General features: G+C 54.3%; 1 protein-coding gene across 4 annotated transcripts in view; it reads left to right on the top strand.

Annotated features, from left to right (window-relative positions):
- Positions 1–21,074, top strand: part of TARS2 (threonyl-tRNA synthetase 2, mitochondrial) — a 32,713-nt gene that overhangs the window by 8,700 nt on the left and 2,939 nt on the right. For 2 of the 4 annotated variants that reach the window (XM_042843315.2, XM_024107000.3), the window contains 13 exons: positions 590–707; positions 1,798–1,862; positions 3,085–3,163; positions 3,785–3,931; positions 4,404–4,502; positions 10,142–10,308; positions 11,257–11,419; positions 11,585–11,722; positions 12,729–12,806; positions 14,216–14,316; positions 17,263–17,367; positions 17,874–17,946; positions 18,022–18,136. In XM_042843315.2, the coding sequence (XP_042699249.2) occupies positions 590–707; positions 1,798–1,862; positions 3,085–3,163; positions 3,785–3,931; positions 4,404–4,502; positions 10,142–10,308; positions 11,257–11,419; positions 11,585–11,722; positions 12,729–12,806; positions 14,216–14,316; positions 17,263–17,367; positions 17,874–17,946; positions 18,022–18,136 (1,448 nt within the window). Of the gene's footprint in view, positions 1–589; positions 708–1,797; positions 1,863–3,084; positions 3,164–3,784; positions 3,932–4,403; positions 4,503–10,141; positions 10,309–11,256; positions 11,420–11,584; positions 11,723–12,728; positions 12,807–14,215; positions 14,317–15,709; positions 15,834–17,262; positions 17,368–17,873; positions 17,947–18,021; positions 18,137–21,074 lie in introns of those variants that run through there. The other 2 variants (XM_065573739.1, XM_065573740.1) reach the window with 2 other exon arrangements.

Here is a 21,074-nt window from a genome sequence, read left to right as displayed (position 1 = left end):
GTTCTGCTGCACGTGGCCCCCCTCCCCCGCCCCCTCTGCCCTGGCTCCCGGGACCTCACACGCACACCCCACTCGCGTGCAACCAGTCTTCTCCGGGTGCGGACGGCGCTGCGCCCCCTTCTACTGGCTGAACTGGTTAACGATTAAACGGTGAACCAATATCATTGGAATACTTTAAACGGGTACTTTTTTAAACAATATTTACATCCCTAGATCTAATGGTCCCATCTGGCCTTAAACTCTATGAAACCGAGTTGCCGTTGTCACATGGGCTTGTTTGATTTCGCTTCCACTAGGTGGCATCCTGGGATAAACTAGCATGAAGTGCTCCACGCCGCTAGGCTGAGTCGGCAGCACCATACCTGCCTCTGCTTCCCTGGAGCCCCCTGGCCGTTACACCAATGTCTGGCCTTTGCCAAGCGTTGTCCCTGGGTCCTTTCCTGGCAGTGCATGGGGAATGGGTGCAAACGTGGGGGTGAAGACGCATTGCTAAGGCCACGCGCGCACTCTGGCCGCCTGCCGGGATCTGCAGTCACGGCTCAGTTCTTCTGTAACCGGGGCTTTTAAAAACCTCTCGCTCTCTCTGCAGGACCGTGCTGGGCAGCGAGCTCCCAGCCTTGGAGGAGGCGTGCAAGTCCATCGTCCGAGAGAAGCTTCCCTTCGAGAGGCTGGAGGTGTCCCGAGAGGACCTGCTGGAGCTATTTAAGGTGGACGGACGTGTTCGTATATGTCATGGCTCTCAGCAGCCCCCCCCTCCCTGCAGGGCCTGAGGATCAGCTTCAGGGCGGGAGTGGGAGTAACACAGAACCCCAGGGCCAAGTAAACAGTCGTGCAAATAGTGTCACTTAATAGGTCCTGCAGGAGTCCCAGCAGCTCCTGCGAGAAGCGATGGGAGCCCCCATCCCTTGGGACTAGACACGGCATGGCCAGGAAGGAGCCGTCTTTCGTCCCCTGGGGTAGGTCTTTCCCCTCTGGGGTACACAGGGAGGCTTGCTTGGTTTCCAGAGCTGCCCTGTGAGCCGGCCCGGGGCTAATAACCTGCCTTCCTGCTGCCTGCCCCCGCTCAGTTCAGGGTACGTCTGTCATCCTCCCCAGCGCTTCTCAGTCCAACCAGCCCTGCCCTCTTGTAAGAGCTGGTGTTATCTGTATATCTAACTTGCCTGAGCACCTCGCCATCTTCGCTATGCTTATCCTCACCCCTGTGAGGCAGGGCAGTGCTATCCCCATTTTACTGATGGGGAGACTGAGGCCTAGATTTTTTTTAATGGTATTTGGGCACTTAACGCCGATTGATTTCAGTTGCAGTTAGGAGCCAAAAAGACCTTTTAAAATCTGGCCACAAGTGACTTGCCCAAGGTCAACCAGGGAGTCTGTGGCAGAGCAGGTATTCTCAAGTCCCAGACTAGCACTCTAACCACTGGGCCATCCTGCCTCGAACGCCTGTGTCTAGCCCCACATGCCTACCTGGCACACTGCGTAGCAAGTGAAGAGCCAGTCTCTGTCCTGAGGAGCATGCTGGCTGCATTGATGGGCCAGGCAGCTTGCTGGGGGGAGATGGTGGGAGGGATGTGCGTGCTAGAATTGTGGGCTCCTGTAAGTGGCATTTAGCTTGGAAGCTCTTTGAGGCAGGGGCTGTCCGATACTTTCTCTGTACAGCCCCTGGCGCGAGAGGGCCCCATTCTTGGGCACTGTCATAACAAACATGAATAGCAACAGCTCAGAGCAGATTAGCTGCTAGTTGTCCGTGGGCTGTATCATTAACGCTGGCCCTACGCTCTTCTCTTTTCCTTTCCCCAGTACAACAAGTTTAAGCTGCAGGTGATCGAGGAGAAAGTGAAGTCACCGACTGCTACGGTGTACAGGTGAGCAAGGGCCCTGCAGTCCGTGTGACTGCCCCGGCGCACCCAGGGTGCAGGGCAGGGTGAGGTCTGCGACTCCTGTTCCTCCAGACACACGGCCCTGGGTGAAAGTGCCCTGCTCCCCAGCCGTGTCCCAGTGCTTAACGTGGTCAGGAAAACGTGTGTGTCCATCTGAATCCCACTTCATACAGACAGCTGGCCATGCTGCGTGTACACTGATTACACGACCGTCACCGTCAGGCTTCAGTGCATGGAACTGTTTGTACTGATTTCCGGTGGTTTTCGAACAAGCCGTTCTGCAGCAGCACTTCCACCGAGGAGCTCCCCGGGGTGGGTTAGTTTGCAACGGTCACATACCGTCCTTTGCCACCAGTAGCGATTGTCCAACATAACTTAACAAACCAACTTCCAACCCCCCCCCGGAAAGGCGAGATGGCGCTTGTAGGGTGCCCCTCGGCGACCCAGCTCCATTGAACACTTTTTTCCCGCCATGCCGTGTCTGTGACCCTTTGCAGCTCCGCCCTCTTTCAGCACGGCCACGCCCTGACGCTTCACTGCAGTTGAGTTGTGCTCAGGCCCAGATCTGGGTGGCACCATGACTTCTTGGTACCCACTGCGTGGCCGGGAAAATCCCAGCAACTAACTCACCGCTGGCTGGTACAGGCGTTCCCTGTGAAAGGCATATGCAGGGGTATGGGGGCGACTGTCACTGCTGGAAAGCAAGAATGATGCCGGGGCTTGGGCCCTGCCTCCGTGGGCTGGGCTGTGGGTCCGGGTATCATAATGGGAGGGAGTGCGACAGAACGGGCACAAAGTGCTAAGGGTCTGATCCTGCCCTCGTGCCCAATTGCACAGCTGGGTGGGAGCGGGAGGAGTGAATCCACTCGCAGACATTGGCCCAGGTTCTGATCCTGTACCCGTGGAGGTGACATACGAGTGCCCTTCATGTGAGCCAGTTGCATTGTGGTCGTGCCTAAGAGCCCGAGTCACGGACCGTGACCCTGTTGTGTTAGGCGCTGTACAAGTGGAGCTTACATGCTAAGTCATCGGCCCCTTCGGACCATTTGGGGCGTCTTCTGACTTTCCCCTTTGCTCTCTCATTCCAGCCTGGCATTTCTCATCTCACCCCTAGACCCAGGGGTGCCAATCTGCCTGTGACCCACCTGTTGTCTGCTCCTGGCTCTCTGTCTGTACTCTGAACCCCTGTCTCCTTTCCTTTTCCCAGGTGCGGGGGGTTAATCGACCTTTGCGAAGGTCCCCATGTCAGGCACACAGGGAAGATCCGAGCACTGAAGATCCTAAAGGTTGGTTCTAACCCCAGCCAAGCTCAGTTGCTGGCACCGGTGGGAGGGAGCCTGGTCTAGTGAGCATGGCGTGGCGGGGGTTATCGCTCTGCCACTGGGCAAGCTGTGTGAATTTAGGGGAGTCAGTGCCTCAGTTTCCCCCCAGCTGTAAAAGTTCCAGCAGGAGGGTGGAGCACTTTGATATTAAATGCCTGATATGGTCACGCTTTGCACTGAACACAGGCTGGGCTTTGTCAGAGGGTCTCCAAGTGCTTTAGAAAAGGAGTAGGTACCATCCCTGTTTTACAGGTGGGGAAATCGAGGCACAGAGCAGGCGCGTGGCTGCCCAAGGTCACCCAGTGAGTCCATTTCAGGTTCTGTTCTTGACTCTGGCTCCTCGTGTTTTATACCAAGCCCGTCGCCATAGCACCTAACCCAGGAGTCCAGACTCCCAGCCCTAACCACTAGACCGTGCTGTTCCGAGAGGAGCGGAAGCTTTTGCCTTTCTGGAGACACTGGAGGAGTAGGCAGTAGAGTTGCGTGTTGATCCCAGGTTACCCTGCCCCAGCCAGTGTGGAGCTCAGCCCTCTCTTCTATCAGCCCCTTCCTGTGGTGTTAGCTCTCTTTCCCCCTTCTCAACAGAGCTCCTCCGCCTTCTGGAAAGGAGACCCCGCTCTGGAGTCTCTGCAGCGGGTGTATGGGATCTCCTTCCCCAGCCCCGTACGGCTGGAGGAGTGGGAGCAGCTCCAGGAGGAGGCAGCTAGCCGGGACCACCGGAGGATTGGCAAGGTAGGAGTCGGCATGATCACCCCCGGGCAGGGTCGCGCCAGCTACATCTGTGTTTGTTCCACCCAACCCGCTGGCTAAACTGTCCCCGTTCTGAACAGGGAAGGGACAAAGGGCATGGAAGTGTTGGCGCGGAAGGCCTGGAGCCATCAGTACCTGCCCTGCTGATTGGAGACCCCTCGGGTAGGAGAGGTGCCCTGCAAGACCCAGCTCCCTTCGGAGCTTGGGCACGGGCAAGCCATTGTCTTCCGTTGCCGTGCCACGTCTCTCCCGCCTCAACGAAGCCCGAGTCTCTGTCGCCACCTTATGGGTCCCATAAGAGGCTTCTGAACCTGCCGCTGTTTCCAGCTGCCGGGCCTAGTCCTTAGGAGCCTGGATCCAGTCCCCCATGTAGGGGGTCATCGCGCGTAGACCCCCCGAGTCCTGCCTCCCCCTCGGTGCAGCGCTCAGGGGACCTCTCTTATTCCCTCCCCAGGAGCAGGAATTGTTTTTCTTCCACGAGCTGAGTCCCGGGAGCTGCTTTTTCCTGCCCAGAGGAGCTCACGTCTACAACACCCTGATAGACTTCATCAAGGTACGGGCAGCCGTCGTATCGGGGTTCGCTTGGTCGCGCCTCGACTCGGTGACTTTGCCAGGTCCCATCCAGCTCTGCATTTCTGTGGTGCTGTGACTCCTTCTCCGTGTGACATCCTGTAGATCTTCTTGTCCCAAACACCTCCGTGCAGCTGTGACCGTCAGCCCAGGCTCTGGGAGCAGACTCACGCCAGCCGCCACTGGATCATAGCTGAGTCATTGTGTGCGGAGCTCCAGCACTGACTCCCTGGTCAGCGTGGCCAGAGGTGTTTTAACCTGGCTCTGCTATAGATTTCCTTGGGGAGAAGGCGGAGTGCATGTCCCTAGCCACCCGGATCAGGGAGCTGTGCTAGACACCGGCCAGGAGCGTGGCTGCACCTAGCTAGCTGGGTGAGGTTGGGTCCCCAATTCGCAGTGAGGTAGATTATCTTGGAGGTGTCTGTCTCTGGGTCCGAGTTGCACAGGCTTCCCAGGGGTCGTCCACACCCTGCTCCCATCTGGAAAAAACATGCTGGAAAAAAACATCGGGCCTGTCTATTGTAGGTCCTTATCTAGCACCAGTACTATAGTGTCCGAGCACTGTAGACCAGTTAATGTATTTATCCTCACCCATCCCTGTGAGGCAAGGCAGTGCTATTATCCCATTGTACAGATGGGGAAACCGAGGCACTGAGAGGCTAAGTGCCTTGCCCGTGGTCACACAGGGAGTTGGTGGCAGAGCAGGAATTGAGCCCCATGTCTCCCATTTCCTAGGCTGGTGCCCTAATCCATGGGCCACCCTTCCTCTCCTGCCCTACCTAGCTACAAAGAAAAAGGGGGAGGGGACATGACTCCCCTGAAAGCTATGAGCAAACCCCGCTTCCTAGTGGGGAATCCTTGGGATACAGACAAGTGCATAGACATCCCCTCGCATGGCTTTTCCCAATAGACTGCACAATCTGGCCCGTTGGACTGGGGCTGTGAGCAGAAGCCACGAATTCCTGGGGTGCTCGTCCGTGTACACCTGCCCAGCGACTCGAGTCCAGGTTCCTTTGGCCAGGAGAATCTGTTGAGGGTCATGCTTTGTAAGCGCTTTGTCTCTGCTACAGGGGAGACCGCATCTTCTTACACATGATATCAGCAACCCGGACAACCTAGAAAGGACCAAAGTCTCCCCCGAAGGGAGCCCTCTGCATCTGCCCCCCTGTCTGCCCTCATCGTCCTCAAGGCAGCAGACGTGGCTCCTTGGTCAGGAGGGGCGTGCAGATTTGTTGGCTCTTCTGGTGTTGCACGGGCCTGGTAGAGCCCATCCTGGCTACTGGGTTTGGGCCTCGCCACGCTCTGAGCAGGCTGCAGTGCTTGGATCCTTGACCTCTCTGGCGCACATCCTGGGCACAGGCTCGCTGTCTGTTACCCCTTCGTGCCAATGGGGCTGCCCTACTCTCCCAGGACCAGTGCTGACCCCTTAACCTCCTCTGTAGCTTAAGCACAGCCCCTCCCACATGAGCGCTCTGCGCGGTACACTTCACCTCTGCTGGGACACGGGATAACAAAGCAAACAGGGGCATGGGCTCCGGAAAGGTTCCAAAGCCTGATCACCCTCTGGCTCCCACGAGAACTGTACAGCTCAGACCAATCCGGGAACACCCCTGTGTGCATTTCCCTGCCTCGGTTTCCTCACTGTTCTTTAAGGAGTCCAGAATCCCTCTCCTACGCGTGGATTCTCCTCTGGCTCATGGAGTCTTTCTCGCTCCTGTGCAGCTGGTTTCCTGTCTTCCTCTTTCTTGCCCAATCTCCCTTTTGCTCTCTCCTTGCCTCACCCAGTCTCTGTGGTTTTAAAGACTTAACCTCACTCAACACCTTGGCTCTTTGTCCTGTTTGTGGACAAATTCCACTGCTCCAAACCCCCAGCCCGGCCGATAAACGTGGTCAGACTGGTTTTCTCCAAGCTCCAGCTGTCGCATTGTCCTAAGATGTTCCCTCCATGAATGGGAACCTTCCGGGTTCATCAACCCACTGTTGTTCCTGGTGTGGGCGACACATGAGCTGACTACGCCTACCCCGTGGCAGTCCAGCAGACAGTAATCTCATAAGATTAACCAGAATTCCTAAGATGCAAGTAGACAGATTCTCAAATCGTGTCTCACCGTAGATCCCCTCCATCTGGGAACTGGATCACCATCCTGAGGGACGGCTGGAAGTCATAGAAGGGGTTATTCCATCCAGTTCCAGACTCTCTCTTCCTCCCCCTCGCTTTCCCTGACTGTTTTCTCGCAGGTTTCAGAGGGGTAGCTGGGTTAGTCTGTATCAGCAAAAGAACGAGAAGTACTTGTGGCACCTTAGAGACTAACACATTTATTTGAGCATAAGCTTTCGTGGGCTAAAACCCACTTCATCGGATGCATGCAGTGAAAATACAGTAGAAAGATATGTGTGTGTGTGTGTGTGTGTATATACACACACACACACACACACACACACACACACACACACACACACACACAACATGAAAAAATGGGTGTTGCCATACCAACTCTAACACGAGTAATTGATTTAGGTGAGCTATTATCAGCAGGAGAAAAAAACACTTTTGTAGTGATAATCAGGATGGCCCATTTCCAACAGTTGACAAGAAGGTGTGAGTAACAGTAGGAGAAATAATTAGCACGGGGAAACAGTTTTTACTTTGTGTAATGACCCATCCACCCCCAGTCTTTAGTCAAGCCTAATTTAATGGTGTCTAGGCTTGACTAAATACTGGAAGTGGATGGGTCATTACACAAAGTAAAAACTGTTTCCCCGTGCTAATTATTTCTCCTACTGTTACTCACACTTTCTTGTCAACTGTTGGAAATGGGCCATCCTGATTATCACTACAAAAGTGTTTTTTTCTCCAGCTGATAATAGCTCACCTAATAGCTCACCTTAATCAATTACTCTCGTTATCGTGTGTATGGTAACACCCATTTTTTCATGTTCTCTGTGTGTATATATATCTTCCTACTGTATTTTCCACTGCATGCATCTGATGAAGTGGGTTTTAGCTCACGAAAGCTTATGCTCAAATAAATTTGTTAGTCTCTGAAGTGCCAAAAGTACACACTCCTGCGAGAAGAACGAGGAGTAACGCTGGGAGGTGCAAGCGCTTATGAACCTCTTGTGCAGTGGGAGAAGTACCTCAAGGGGCTTTAATAATAATCATCCCTAGTTCTTATCTAGCTCTTTTCATCAGTACTTCTCAAAGTGCTTTACAAAAGAGGGCAGTATCATTATCTCCATTTTACAGGTGGGGAAACTGAGGCACAGGGGTGGGACATGACTTGCCTGAGGTCACCCAGCAGCACAAGTGACGACATTTTACTCTCGTTATTTTCTGATTGCCAGAAAGAAAGGGGGCTGGGCCAGAGGCAGTTGAAAGTCTTTAGTTCACAAGCTCAAATTCAGGATGGTGCATCTGGCCTCTGTCACCCCAACCCTAGATCCACACGACTGGTACCTCGAAGATGCCTTTTTCCAGATAGCGACTGGCGCTGCCCACCGAAGGTATCTGAGATTTCAAGTGGACGAGTCCCATTACCAGCACAGGGAGTTGCTATTTGGCCTTTCCGCAGCCCCAAGAAGATTCTCAAAATGCCTAGCAGGAATGGCGGCTTATTTCAAGAAACAAGGACACACCAGCTTTTCCCATATGTAGACGACCGGCTCGTTCATGGACAGACAAGTGACCGTCTCCGTTCAGCTTTTCCCCTCCCTAGGTCAACAGAGAAAAGTCACTTTTGACTCTGACCCAAAGGACAGAGTTTATAGGAGCTACTCCACAACAGCACTGGCTTATCTACTGCAGGAGAGATTTCAAGCCATGCTAGGCCTGTCATCCCAAGGCGTCCCTGAGAACTCGGCTCAGGCGGCTAGGTCCCCGGCCTCCTGCACTTGCGTAGCTCAGCATGCCAGACTTCACCCTCGTTGTGTGCAAGGACGGCTGAAGTCTGTGTCGGCCAAGCAGGCACCACCAGGTTCTGTCAGTGCATAGTCCCCCCAAGAAGTGCTGTAATTAAACCGGTAGAGAGACCCTCTGAAAGACCCTCCTCCCACTCGGTTGGTGACAGATGCCTCCACAATGAGTTGGACGACCCTCAAATGTGAGGGGTGTGGAAGACTTCACGCAAATCCTGGAGCTAAGAACCATGCGTAGGGCAGGCACAGCTTGTCTCCTGCTCCTAAAAGGACTGACACGTCAAATCATGATGCACAATACATTGCAAGGTTAATGTGTCCCCCTGTCAAGCCATTAGCTCCATATTTCATCATTACATCAACCCACCTTTCCGGTGGCAATAACGTTGGCTAAAAGGAGAGGAGAGATACAAGGGCTGGTGGCAGGGCCCCTACACACAATTTATCATAGACTGGGTGTCTTTGAAATCTTTGATTGACAGCGATATCTGACTTTCCTTTAAATCAGGTTATCTACCTACCTGTTGGGTTTTTTCCCCAAACCACACTGTAGCCAAGGCAAGGCTAAGCTCCCACGCCCTAGATGTTCTGAGGACGCTCTCCTCCTACGTACATAGAACCAAGTCATTAGGGTGTCCTCTAAGCTATTCATAGCTTATGGGGACGAGGTGGCAGGTCAGGCCATTTCCACATGGAGACTTTCTAGCTTGATCTTTGCTTGTATCAAGCTGGGCTATGAATTATCCAGTGTAGACCCTCCAGTGAGTGCAACAGCTCGCTCTCCGGGAGCACTAAAAGGGTCTGTTGCTTCTTTAGGAAATGTTCCTGTACTGGATATATGTAGGGCAGCTACCTGGACTTCTGTGGGTATGCTGATCTGGCATTACAACGTAGGGGAAGAATCAAGATATGATGCTAACTTTGCTCGGGCTGTCGTACAGCCACTGTGTAGGTAGACTACTGTGATCTAGGACGCTGATTGTGAGTCAGCAAAAATGGTGTGTGTGTACACACAAGAAATTGAAGCTGCAGCAGTTCTACATTACGGTAGCTGTGGTACTTGGAGATGTGTTGTCCGTATATACTCCATGATCCTTCCCCACTACTACGGAGTCTAGATGTATTCCGTATTAGCGAAGGAAGCATGAGGACATTTGGGGTAGAGGCACAGCCCCCAACAGGCACTGCTCGCTGAACAAATCTGAACTGGAGTACGCTGGGTATATGTGCACCAAGAGTGGAATGTGTGTCTGTCATATACGTGTGTGTGTATGTATGTGTATATATATATATGTGTGTGTGTGTATATATATATATATATATATATATATATATACGCGTGCACACACACGTACGTACGTCATATATATATATATATATATATACGTACGTACGTACGTGTGTGTGCGCGCGTATATATACACACACACACACGAAGAGACACAGTCATTGTAAGGTAAGTAATAATTTCCTTTAATCCCACTTCTGCCACCATCATTCTCTGTGACCGTTAGGCACGTCATTTCCACCTCTCTGCCTTCGTTTCCCCCAGGAAAGGAGGATGGGGCTGTGAGTGAGGGCGGTGCTCTGAAGATGTGAAGCTCTGTGTCGTTACTAAGTAGCATTCTCACTGTAAAGGGCCCAGTGTCTCTCAGGTCTGTGCTCCCGTGACGAGGCCACGTCTTGTGTTTTCTGCCCCCACTGCAGAGCGAGTATCGGAAACGTGGGTTCTCGGAGGTGGTCACCCCTAACATCTATAATGCCAAGCTGTGGGAGCTGTCTGGCCACTGGCAGCACTACAGCGACCACATGTTCTGCTTCCCGGTCGAGAACGAGACCTTCGCCCTCAAGCCAATGAACTGCCCTGGTCACTGGTGAGTGAGGCACCCAAGGTCTGCTGCAGGCTGGCTGTTCAGCTAGGGTAGTGGTTCTCAACCTGCAGCCCAATCAGCAGGGAGCTGTGGCCCGTGTGACCTCCTCAGGGCCATACAGGTAGCATTGGATGCGGCCCACATAACTCATTGTGGGCCACATAGGTTGAGAACCACTGGACTAGGGGGGTCTGTGATAGAGGCTGGAGAGAGTGGGGTCTATTGGGTAGAGGGGTGGGGCTGGGAGTCAGGACTCCTGGGTTCTATTCCCAGCTCTGGGAGGGGAGTGGGGTCTAGTTGCTAGAGCGAGGGGTGCTGGGAGTCAGGACTCCTGGGTTCTATTCCCAGCTCTGGGAGGGGAGTGGGGTCTAGTCAGTAGAACAGGGCTGACTGGGGATTGTCCTTGGTTTTTGCTTAGCACTGTACAATAGTTGCCTGTCGTTAAAATCTCAGGCACAAAATCGTAACGCCCTTTGGATGGGAGGGGGAGGTGATACTTCTTAAAAACACGTATTTCAAATAAATCAACAGCCTGCCAACCCTGGGGTCTGGCCCAGAGGTCCAGTTTGGTTTGTTGATACCCAACAGCCCGTGTGCAGCGTGGGCAGCACCCGGAGGGACCCCTCTTGCAGCTCTGTATCCATGGCACATTTAGGCCTTGGTCTCTACATCCAGGCTGCCATGGAGGTGTCCAGCTGTGGTGTCTTGTCGAGCCCTGGCCACTCACTCCCCACTGAGGCCCCTGACTGGCTGCTGGGTGGGAGTGGCTCTCTTCCCACCGGGGTCCTGGCTCTCCTGCCAGAGAAGCAGCAGCGGGGGCTGGATCGAGGGCAGCCCAGCAGCTCCCTTCCCTGTCAGGGCCTGCTGCTGCCCCAAAGGGTCCTCGGTGTGCTTCTCAGCGGGGCTTGGACGGGCTCCGATTTCCCTTCTTCCTCCATTCTGCCCCATCAGCCTGATGTTCGCTCACCGGCCCCGCTCCTGGCGGGAGCTGCCCCTCCGCCTGGCCGACTTCGGGGTGCTGCACCGGAACGAGTCCTCGGGGACCCTGACCGGCCTGACCCGGGTGCGGCGTTTCCAGCAGGATGACGCTCACATCTTCTGCACCCTGGGTCAGGTGAGCGCGTGGAGCTGGGTACCCTGAGGGGGTGGGGTAGGGGATAATTAACAAACCATCCCTCCCTAAACGCCCTCCCTCCCTGGGATTGCCATCTCCTTGGGGACGGGCGCTGCCCTCCGTCCCGTCCCCCAAAGCTACTTGTGTGGTGTGTTCCTTTCCCAGCTGGAAGGCGAGATCGGCGGATGCCTGGATTTCCTGCAGGCCGTGTACTCCGTCTTCGGCTTCTCCTTCCGCTTCTACCTCTCCACGCGCCCAGAAGGGTTCCTGGGGGACGCTCATGTGTGGGAGCAGGCCGAGCAGGTGGGGAACACTTCCCCCCTTTCCAGCGACCGCAGCATGTGTCTAGCACTGCCCCAGGCACCTCCCGCACCCTGAGAGGCGGGAGTCCCACACTGAGCGGGGTCAATCGCTGTCCACCCCTTGGTCAGGGTTTTAGAACCCGAGTGTCCTGGCGAAATTCCAGTCTGCGTTCTGGAACTCTGAACCAAGTGCTGAGCAGAAGGGTGGCCTTGTGGCTAAGGCCCTGGACTGGGGTTCAGGAGACCTGGGCTCAGTTCCCAGCTCTGCCACTGATTTTCCCTTGTGACCTTGGGCAAGTCATCTCATCTCTGTGTGCCTCAGTTACCCTAGTCTGTAAGATGGGGATAACAGCACTTCCTTTGTCTGCCTGAGCTATTTAGAGACTCTCTCACTCTGGGTCGGCGTAGCGCCCGGCACAGGGGGGGCCCTGGGCTTGGCTAGGCATCTGGCATGATGGGGCCCATATGTCAGCCAGGGCCTGTGCCCGCCCGGTGCAGCAGGGGCCCTGATTTCAGTTTGGGATCTCTAGGCACAGCTGTAATAAATCCCTCTGCCCATTCATTTGGCCGGAGTGTTTGCTCCCCACCACCAGGTTGCTGGTGCACCGTGGCTGTTGCTTGCTTACCCTGGCAAGGGGCGAGAGGCTGATGTGGTTGGGTCTGAGTGATTTGACAGCTCTGTTTTCTGTGGCACAGAGCAGCACTTGGGGGAGTTGCCTGGTACAGACCCTCGTGATTGGATCCACGTGCCACCTCTCGCAGTACAGCGGCATTGAATACACCCGTGTGCTAAAGCATCATCCGCCAAGGCAGGGTCCACTTACCATGCAGAAGATGCTGCTCACGCGGTGGTCACAGCCGGTCGGCAGGGTAGATGCTGGTGGCTTCTTGTCTCCTGCAGTGACTTTCAATATTGAATCAACCCTGTGACTAGCTGGCAGTGACCGTGTATCCAGGTGCGACCTGGGGCAAAAGGCATCTACTCACTTAACCCCTTTGTCTTCCAGCAACTGGAGAAAAGCCTGAATGATTTTGGGCAGCCTTGGGAGCTCAATCCAGGCGACGGGGCATTTTATGGGCCAAAGGTTAGTGAGCGCTCGATCCACCGTCAGTGGTTGGAGCCAGGACTCCTGGGTCCCGAGCCTGCCACCAACTTGCTTTGCCTTCTTGGGCCAGTCGGGTCCCTGCTTTCTGCCTCAGTTTCCCCACTTCTAGCATGAGAGTAATGACTCGGATGTGAAGAGCAGGAGGGGCCATTTTGATTCTCTAGTCTGACTTCCTGCCTCGCACAGGCCAGAGAATTTGCCCAGCGATTCCGGCATCAACCCCAGTGCTTGCGGTGTAGCTTAGAGCATTGGTGATCCTTGCCCTCCCTCGTGAGGCACAGAGATCTCGGGACGGAACGCACTGGGACTAGCTCGGTACAATTGTTTTACGAGGCTACACGAGCGTCTTAAAACAGACGGGCTCTAATTTTGATTAATTTACAAAACCGCTCAGTTAGCAGAAGCTAATGCAGGGCCTGGAATTGGACCCATTCTTATTTATACCCATTCCCCCCACCCTGAGTTCTAAAGGATCAGCAAACTGTGTGGGATTTAATCCAGGATGACTAAGGGCTTGGTCCTGCAAACGTGGACACACGTGAGTAACTTTACTCATGTGATTGGTGTGATTAACTTTACTGCTCAGGTGAGCTGTCCAGGTAACTCACCTGTGCAGGAATCTATTGGCCCCTCGGGGGAGTAGTTATCTATGGAATGTGCCGGGAGCTGCAGGATTGGGCCCTCGGGCTGGGTCTACTCATGGGAGTAGTTATCTATGGAATGTGCCGGGAGATGCAGGATTGGGCCCTCGGGCTGGGTCTACTCACGGGAGTAGTTATCTATGGAATGTGCCGGGAGCTGCAGGATTGGGCCCTCGGGCTGGGTCTACTCACAGGAGTAGTTATCTATGGAATGTGCAAAGAGCTGCAGGATTGGGCCCTCGGGCTACTTCTGCTTCAGCCATGATTTCCAAGATGCAAACACCGTGACTTTTGGACTTTCCGCCCTTGAAATAAACCTTGGTCTCTGTCCCCCTGGGCTCAGCTCAATGCTGTACAAAACTCCTCCATGAGTCTCTGCAAACATGGCTCTCGAATGTGGAGTGTTGCAGGGTACAGGTGTCCTAACAAATAGCCATGTGCTAGGTGTTTCCTGGGACTTAATCGGCAGCCGGAGCTGAGACTGTAGCCTGGGGTTTTTGTCTGGGCTTATCCCTGCTGGTCAGGAAATACTCCCCCCAGAGATCAGTGCTGCTGCTGTAGCCATAAATAGCATGGAGGGGATAAAGTGGAATGACCTTTTTCCTGCACTGATAAGCCGAGTTGTATCCCCATGGAGACAGGGTTCTGTTTACAGTGCTGTCCCCACTTTGCAAGGTTCCTCGAGGAACCAAAACTCCGGGTCTGTTGGGAAATGAGTGACTCACCCGTCTCCACGTGCTGTTTCAGATCGACATTCAGATCAAGGACGCCCTGGGCCGATACCATCAATGTGCCACCATTCAGCTGGACTTCCAAATGCCCATGAGGTTCGACCTGACGTACATCAGGTATAGCACGATCTAGGTGATGCTTGTCTATACAGATGGTTCGTTTGCAGCGAGCTGGGGTGTAAACCTACCCCGTGCTAGCCTGCCGCTCGCTAGCCGTCCGTGTAGATGGTGCTGCCGGGCACTAAAAAGTTTCCTAGTGCGCTTTGACCGACCCGCCTTTCAAAGCACAGTAGGAAACTTGTAGTGGACAGTAGCAATGGCTGCGTGGACACTTAGTACGCAGCAGACTAGCCCAAGGTAGATTTACGCTCCCAGTTTGCCGCAAGCTAAGTGTTGTGTGGATGAGCCCTTAAACCCAAGATCCTGGCCAGTAAGGATCATGGGGTGGGGGTAGCTTTCGCAAGGGTTGGGGTCTTGATGTAGCCCCATGGTGGACGTGTGTTACGGCTCCCCCTCGGTGCCTGATCCCTAGAGGATATGAGTCTGGGGTGCCTTGGCTCATCAGATCAAGCTGCAGCAGTTCATGCTTTTAAGAACATAAGAATGGTCTATCTAGCCCAGTATCCTGTCTTCTGACAGCGGCCAATGCCAGGTGCTTCAGAAGGAATGAAAAGAACAGGGCAATTATTGAGTGATCCATCCCCTGTCATCCTGTCCTAACTTCCTGCATTCAGAGGTTTAGGGACACCCAGAGCCTGGGGTTGCATCTGTGACCATCTTGGCTAATAGCCATTGATGGACCTAGTCTCCAGGAACTTGTCTAGTTCTTATATACTTTTGGCCTTCACAACCTCCCCTGGCCATGACTTCCCCAGGTTGACTGTGTGGTGTGTGAAGAAATACTTTCTTTTGTTTGTTTTTAAACCTGCTGCCTATTAATTTCATTTGATGACCCCTGGCTCTTGTGTTAGGAGAAGGAGTAAATAACACTTCCTTATTCACTTTCTCCACACCAGTCATGATTGTATAGACCTCTATCATACCCCCCCCAGTCGTCTCTTTTCTAAGATGAACAGTCCCAATCTTTCTTGACTGCTGGTGCACATGGAGTGGATATTTTCAGAAAACTAAACACGACTCCAAGATCTCTTTCTTGAGTGGTAACAGCTAATTTAGACCCCATCATTTTGTATGTAGAGTTGGGATTATGTTTTTCTAATGTGCGTTACGTTGCATTTATCAACATTGAATTTCGTCTGCCGTTTTGTCGCCCGGTTTTGTGAGATCCCTTTGTAACTCTTCAGTCTGCTTTGGACTTACCTATCTTAAGTTCTTTTGTATAGTCTGCAAACGTTTCCACCTCACTGTTTACCCCTTTTTCCAGATCATTTATGAATATGTTGAACCGCACTGGTCCGGTACAGATCCCTGCGGGACCCTGCTATTTACTTCTCTCCACTCTAAAAACTGGCCCTTTATTCCTACCCTTTGTTTCCTAATTTTTAACCAGTTACTGATCCACGAGAGGACCTTGCCCCCTTCTCCCAGGACAGCTTACTTTGCATCAGAGCCTTTGGTGAGGGACTTTGTCAAAGGCTTTCTGAACATCCAGAGGTCCCGCTTCAATTCCTGGTGTGTCAGCCAAGATGCGGGCCATCACGTTAGCAAAACAAGCAATGAACTCTGGATTTCCCAGGGGCCTAAAGGAGATGGGAAGATATTTGCTGGGTTCCCAGTCTCCCTGAGCCCCCTTCAACGAGTCAAGCCGGAGAGTTTTAATAATCACCAGTGGATGATAGAACCCTAGTCCTGGCCAAATCTTGCCAATAGAAGGTACATTCTGAATCCCCCCTGCGTTTTCATCTGGTTCTGTTGTTGTTAGAAACATAGGGCTGGAAGGCATCTTCTGGGTCATTGAGTCCAGACCTCTGCTGTCGCAGGCAACCCCTCCTATCACCCCATTCACCAACAAGTCAAGCTCTAGCTTCTAACTAGTTAGGCCCTTTGTCGTGTTCCCCACCCCCCACCCCTGCCTCTTGTGGGAAACTGGTCCAGTCCCTCCCTCCTCTGAAGGCTAGAAACCTTCCACTCATTTCCAGCTTCACTTTATTCCTGGCTAGTTTTGTTCCCATTTTTCTTCACTTCCCATTTAACGCTCTGTTGCCATGTGCTGTTCAACAGGTTCCGCACCAGAGATGGCCGCATTTCAGTGGCCCTGTATGGCGCACCGTAGGTATATAAAGCTGAGTGGATACGGTGCTGTGGGATCCTTGGGGTGAAAAGCCCCCTATAAATATCAGTTTTCTCTTCCTGCAATTCCAGGGAACGTGTCCGGGGTAGTCAGCAGAGAGGGGAAATTAGGCCATGCGGTTTTCATAAACACTCAGTGTTGGCCTCACCCTGCTCCTATTGACGTTAGTGACAAAATTCCTGCTGACGGCCCCAGGAGCAGAGCTCAGCCAGCACTGGGAATTTCAGAGAATCCCACTTCAGAAACCTGGAGCCCTTAACTGAAGATCTGACTGCACCTGGGATATTTTGCAAGAGCTGAAGTGTTAACCCTGGTCTCCTGGCCACGTCCCAGAAAAGCTGACGCATTAGACCTGCCTCAGAACTTCACATTTCACATTAGCTGGAAATTAATTCACTTCCTCTTTCGAACAAGGAACAAAATGATATTTGGCAAATTGTGGTGTAACTGTCTTGCCCTAGAGGTGGCTGCATTTCCGCGGTGGGCAAGCGGGTGATCTCACGTTTCCATGCCCTTTGGAGTGTTTAGAGGCACAGCTCCTGCTCACGTCAATGAGAACTGCGCCTGTAAAAACCCCAGGAGTGGCTGAGGGGGAACAGGAACCTCATCCACCTCTGGAGTCACTTTGTTGCTATAGCAACTTTGAGTGGCATCTCCATCAAATGTAAACACATTGCAGGTAGAGTCAGCCCCAGAACTCTTACTTCCTTCTCCTCCTCTTCTGTCACGTCAGGCCCTGGGGAAGGGGCCTGCTTGTCACTCTGTACCTTCAGTGCCCGTTGACCGCTTCCCATGATCCTTTTCACCCACAGCAAAGATGGCAGCACGTCCGAGAGGCCGGTGATGATCCACCGGGCGGTGCTGGGCTCCGTGGAGAGGATGCTGGCCGTCCTGGCTGAGAACTACGGCCGGAAGTGGTGAGGACAGTTGCGCTAGCTCCTAACCCTGCGTTGGGAACCCCTTGCCCTACGGTTCCTTCCCAGCTGTCCCCTTCCGCTGCGACTGTCCAGTGAAGAGCCACCAGGGCGGGGCGGATGCATGGTTCTGGGGGGCCTTTTACTGTTAGGAGTCAGGAAGAGAAGCCAGGTAGCCAGATGCCCAGGGCTCACCCTTCGGGCTGCAGCATGGTCCTGTGCACAGAGCAGAGGGCTGGAGTCCTAGGTTCTGCTCCCAGCTCCGTGTGACGTTGGGCAAGTCGCTTAAGCATTAGAGGTCTGTGCTTTTGGATGCACTGGTGTCGGGCTCAGTCCCTGCAGACAAGCTGGCCGGGGCTGCCGGTGCATTAGTGACCCATCCTGCATTGGCCCCGGAAGATGGACAAAGCTCGGGTGAGCGGGAGTGCCCAGCCAGGGGAGGGGGAGGAGGAGGAGAGGGCTCTTGTGTAATGAAGCGAAGGGAACTCAGCCTCTTCCTCGCTTTGCAGGCCTCTGTGGCTGTCCCCGTTCCAAGTCATGGTGATCCCGGTCGGACCCGACGCGGAGGTTTATGCCCATGAGGTGAGTGGCGAGATCCAGGCCCGACCTGCGCCGTCCGTGGCTGGGATCTCTGACGCGTGTCTGTCTGTGTCTCAGGTGCGCGAGACGTTCCACCAGGCGGGGTTCATGGCGGACGTTGATGCCGACTGGAGTACCACGCTGAACCGGAAAATCCGGAAGGCTCAACTGGTTCAGTACAACTTCCAGCTGGGTAAGCGTGAGGGTGTGAGGCGGGGCTTCCCAAAATAACCACGTCCCACCCGTCCCTGAAGGCGCGCTCGGGGCGTAGGAAAGCTGGATTGCGCTTCCCCTGAATACCCGCTCTCTGGTGCAACAGGTGCTCGTCACAGGAGATGATTTCTGTCCCTCGTCAGCCCTCTTGCTAAGGCACTGCTACTAACAGCAGGACTGGGAACACTGGGCCAGAGGGTGCTCCTCCCACTGCCGCCTGTTTGAGCCAGGGTGGAGGGGCTCTCATGCGCAGGTTCCCCCTCCCTCATGGGACGGTGGAGGGGGATGCAGCCATTTCCATGGCAACATCTGTCACTCGCACTCCCCCAGAATTCACTCACGTGCTTCCAGGATCCGGGCTGGAGGAGGCTGAGACTGGGGCCGCGGGGCGGGGAGCACTCGACCTTCCCCTCCCATCAGCCCCGTGGCGAATCCGCCAGAGGAGTAACCGCTCCCAGCTGGGTTCTCTCGTCCGCGGCGTCTCCCCCGGCTGGGTGCGTCGATCTCGTGGGAGGGCCCGGCGCACAGGCTGCAGGTGCACAGCCCTGCCCTCATAGGGAGCTGTGGGGAAAGCGGCAGACTGTACTCGACCCCTGAGGGTCCTTTCCTTGCCCTCCCAACATCCCTTGGGGAATGGAGACAGATGCAAAGGCAACTAAGCCAACCTCCCCCTAGTTCCGCAGAGGCAATGACTAACACAGGTGGAGTGAGTTATAGGATCTACCACAGACCTTGGACTAGGTGTATTACGGTAGCACCTGGAGGCCCCAACTCAGAGCAACCCATAGGCTGCTCGAACTCAGATCAAGGTTCCACCATGCTGGGCGCTGCCCATAGGGACAGACACAGTCCCTGCCCCGAAGAGCTCATGGCCTTACTAGATCAAGGAAGGATTATTCTCCCTGTTTTATAAAGGAGGGAAATGAGGCCTGGAGAGATTAGGGGTATCTGTGGCAGAGCCGGGATTTGAACTCCTGAATCCTAACCCAGTGCTTTAGCCACCAGGCCACCCTTCCATTCCCGCTGCGCCTACTGTACCGGGGCTTGCAGTGTGTGGAATGGCACAGGGCGCTTAGGGAAGCTGGCCGGGCTGGCTCTGCCTTCAACCAGTGGACACACTGCTTGGTTCAGGTTCAGTTACTGTGCCTGGCTCTCCGGTGTCACCTGGTTATGGGCCTTTCCTCTGCCAGCCCCCTATCCTCCCAAATCTGCTGTCGCCGTGGCAACCACCACCCCAGATCCCTCCCTCTCCCTCCGCCCCCCCCCCCCCCCATGTAAATCGCTCAACGGTTTATTGTTCCCTGCCACTGTGTGGAGCCTAGAAAGCTGGGGTTAAAATGAACCCGGATGCGGAGGAGATGTCAGGACCCTCTTGGCCAGTCTGTGCCGAGACGGGTTTGGGAAGCAGTCATCCCATGGATGTCAGGAACACGCCTCGTTAGCTCTGTGCGATCTCTTCCATCTCTAAACGAATGCTTCACGTATATAATACACGTCTATGCCCTTCCCCTGCGCTGGCTGGATTCTCCAGTCCTTCCCTGCTCATCCGACCCCTTTACGCTCTTTCGGCCCCAGTCTGTTACTCTGGCACCAACAGAGTGACTAATAGTGACCTTGAACTAGGTGTATTACGGTAGGGCCTACAAGCAGTGACCCCGAGGCTGCTCTAACTCATGCGCTGCTGCCCATCACCCTCGGGAAGCAGGGCCGTGGTTGTAGTCTAGCGCGCTCTGGCCACATTCCCCATCTGGCCCCTATATGGGAGCAGGATGGGTGCCGAGCCCTTACACCAGCTCCGCACCAGGGAGGATTCTCAGGGGGTATTTCCACCCCCATTAAGGCCCCCTTACACAGCTCTGGTGGCACGACGAAGAATCAGGCCCGGCGAGCGTAATGCCTGTCCTGTTAGCCTGTTTCCGCCTGAGGCCTCGAATCGCTCTGCATAGACGACTGGGACCTTTGCTGCTCTGTAAGATGAGGCTATAGCTGCTTCCAGGGAGAGGATAGGACTTGCCCAAGACCACAGAAGGGAGGATGAGAGCGCCAGGGGTATGAGGCAACAGTGTCTGGCTCCCAGCCCTATGCTCTGGCCACAGGCTGCATCGAGCGTGAGATCCCGAGAGAGGAAAGTGTAATGGGGAAGGGGAGATGAGTTGGAACTCCAAACCCACTGTGACCTCAGTGGTCAGTGACTGTAAAGTTTCTCAGGCCCGTTCCCTTGCTCAGCCGTGAGTGGCCGGCTGACAGAGCCCCGGCTGTTCACTCATCCAATTCTCTGCAGGCACGCAGAGCTCTCGCCTAGCATGTGTAGAAGTGCTTGGGGCGAGATGTGGGATACTGGGCATGCTTTGCTTGGCACAGGCTGGGGTGGCTGGGAGCTGGCCAAACCGCTGGCAGGAAACCCAGTTCCAGTTCTCCGCACCCTGCTCATGTAACGTATTTGTCTCCTATAGTGAGTTTGGCAGAGATGAGAATAGAACATAGAACCCAGGAGTCCTGCCTGCCCCTCCCGGGCTGTAACTCTGAATAGTAGGGGAATTCAGATAGCGAGGGGCTGGAGGGATTGAGGTTGGTGTCCGGTTAATGATAATCCCTAGCTCTTATCTGGAGAGCGTGCAACGTGCTTTACAAAGGAAGTCTGTATCATTAGCCTGTTTTACAGATGGGAAAACTGAGGCCCGGGAGGGGGGAGTGACTTGCCCAAGTTCACCCAACAGGCCAGTGGCAGAGCTGGGCTGGAACCCAGCTCTCCTGAGGTCTGGTCACGCTACAGGCTTATATCGGTATAAGTACGTCGCTCAGGGGTGTGTAAAATCCACACCCCATAGCGACGTAGTTATCCCACCTAGCACCCCATGTAGACAGCCCTCTGTTGGCGGGGAGCTTCTCCCGTTAACACAGCTACCGCCTCGTGGGGA

Source organism: Chrysemys picta, chromosome 20, assembly GCF_011386835.1.
Source record: "Chrysemys picta bellii isolate R12L10 chromosome 20, ASM1138683v2, whole genome shotgun sequence".
NCBI classification, from domain to species: Eukaryota; Metazoa; Chordata; order Testudines; family Emydidae; genus Chrysemys; species Chrysemys picta.
Note: the sequence above shows the minus strand (reverse complement) of the source record. Positions and strands in the feature narration are given on the sequence as shown.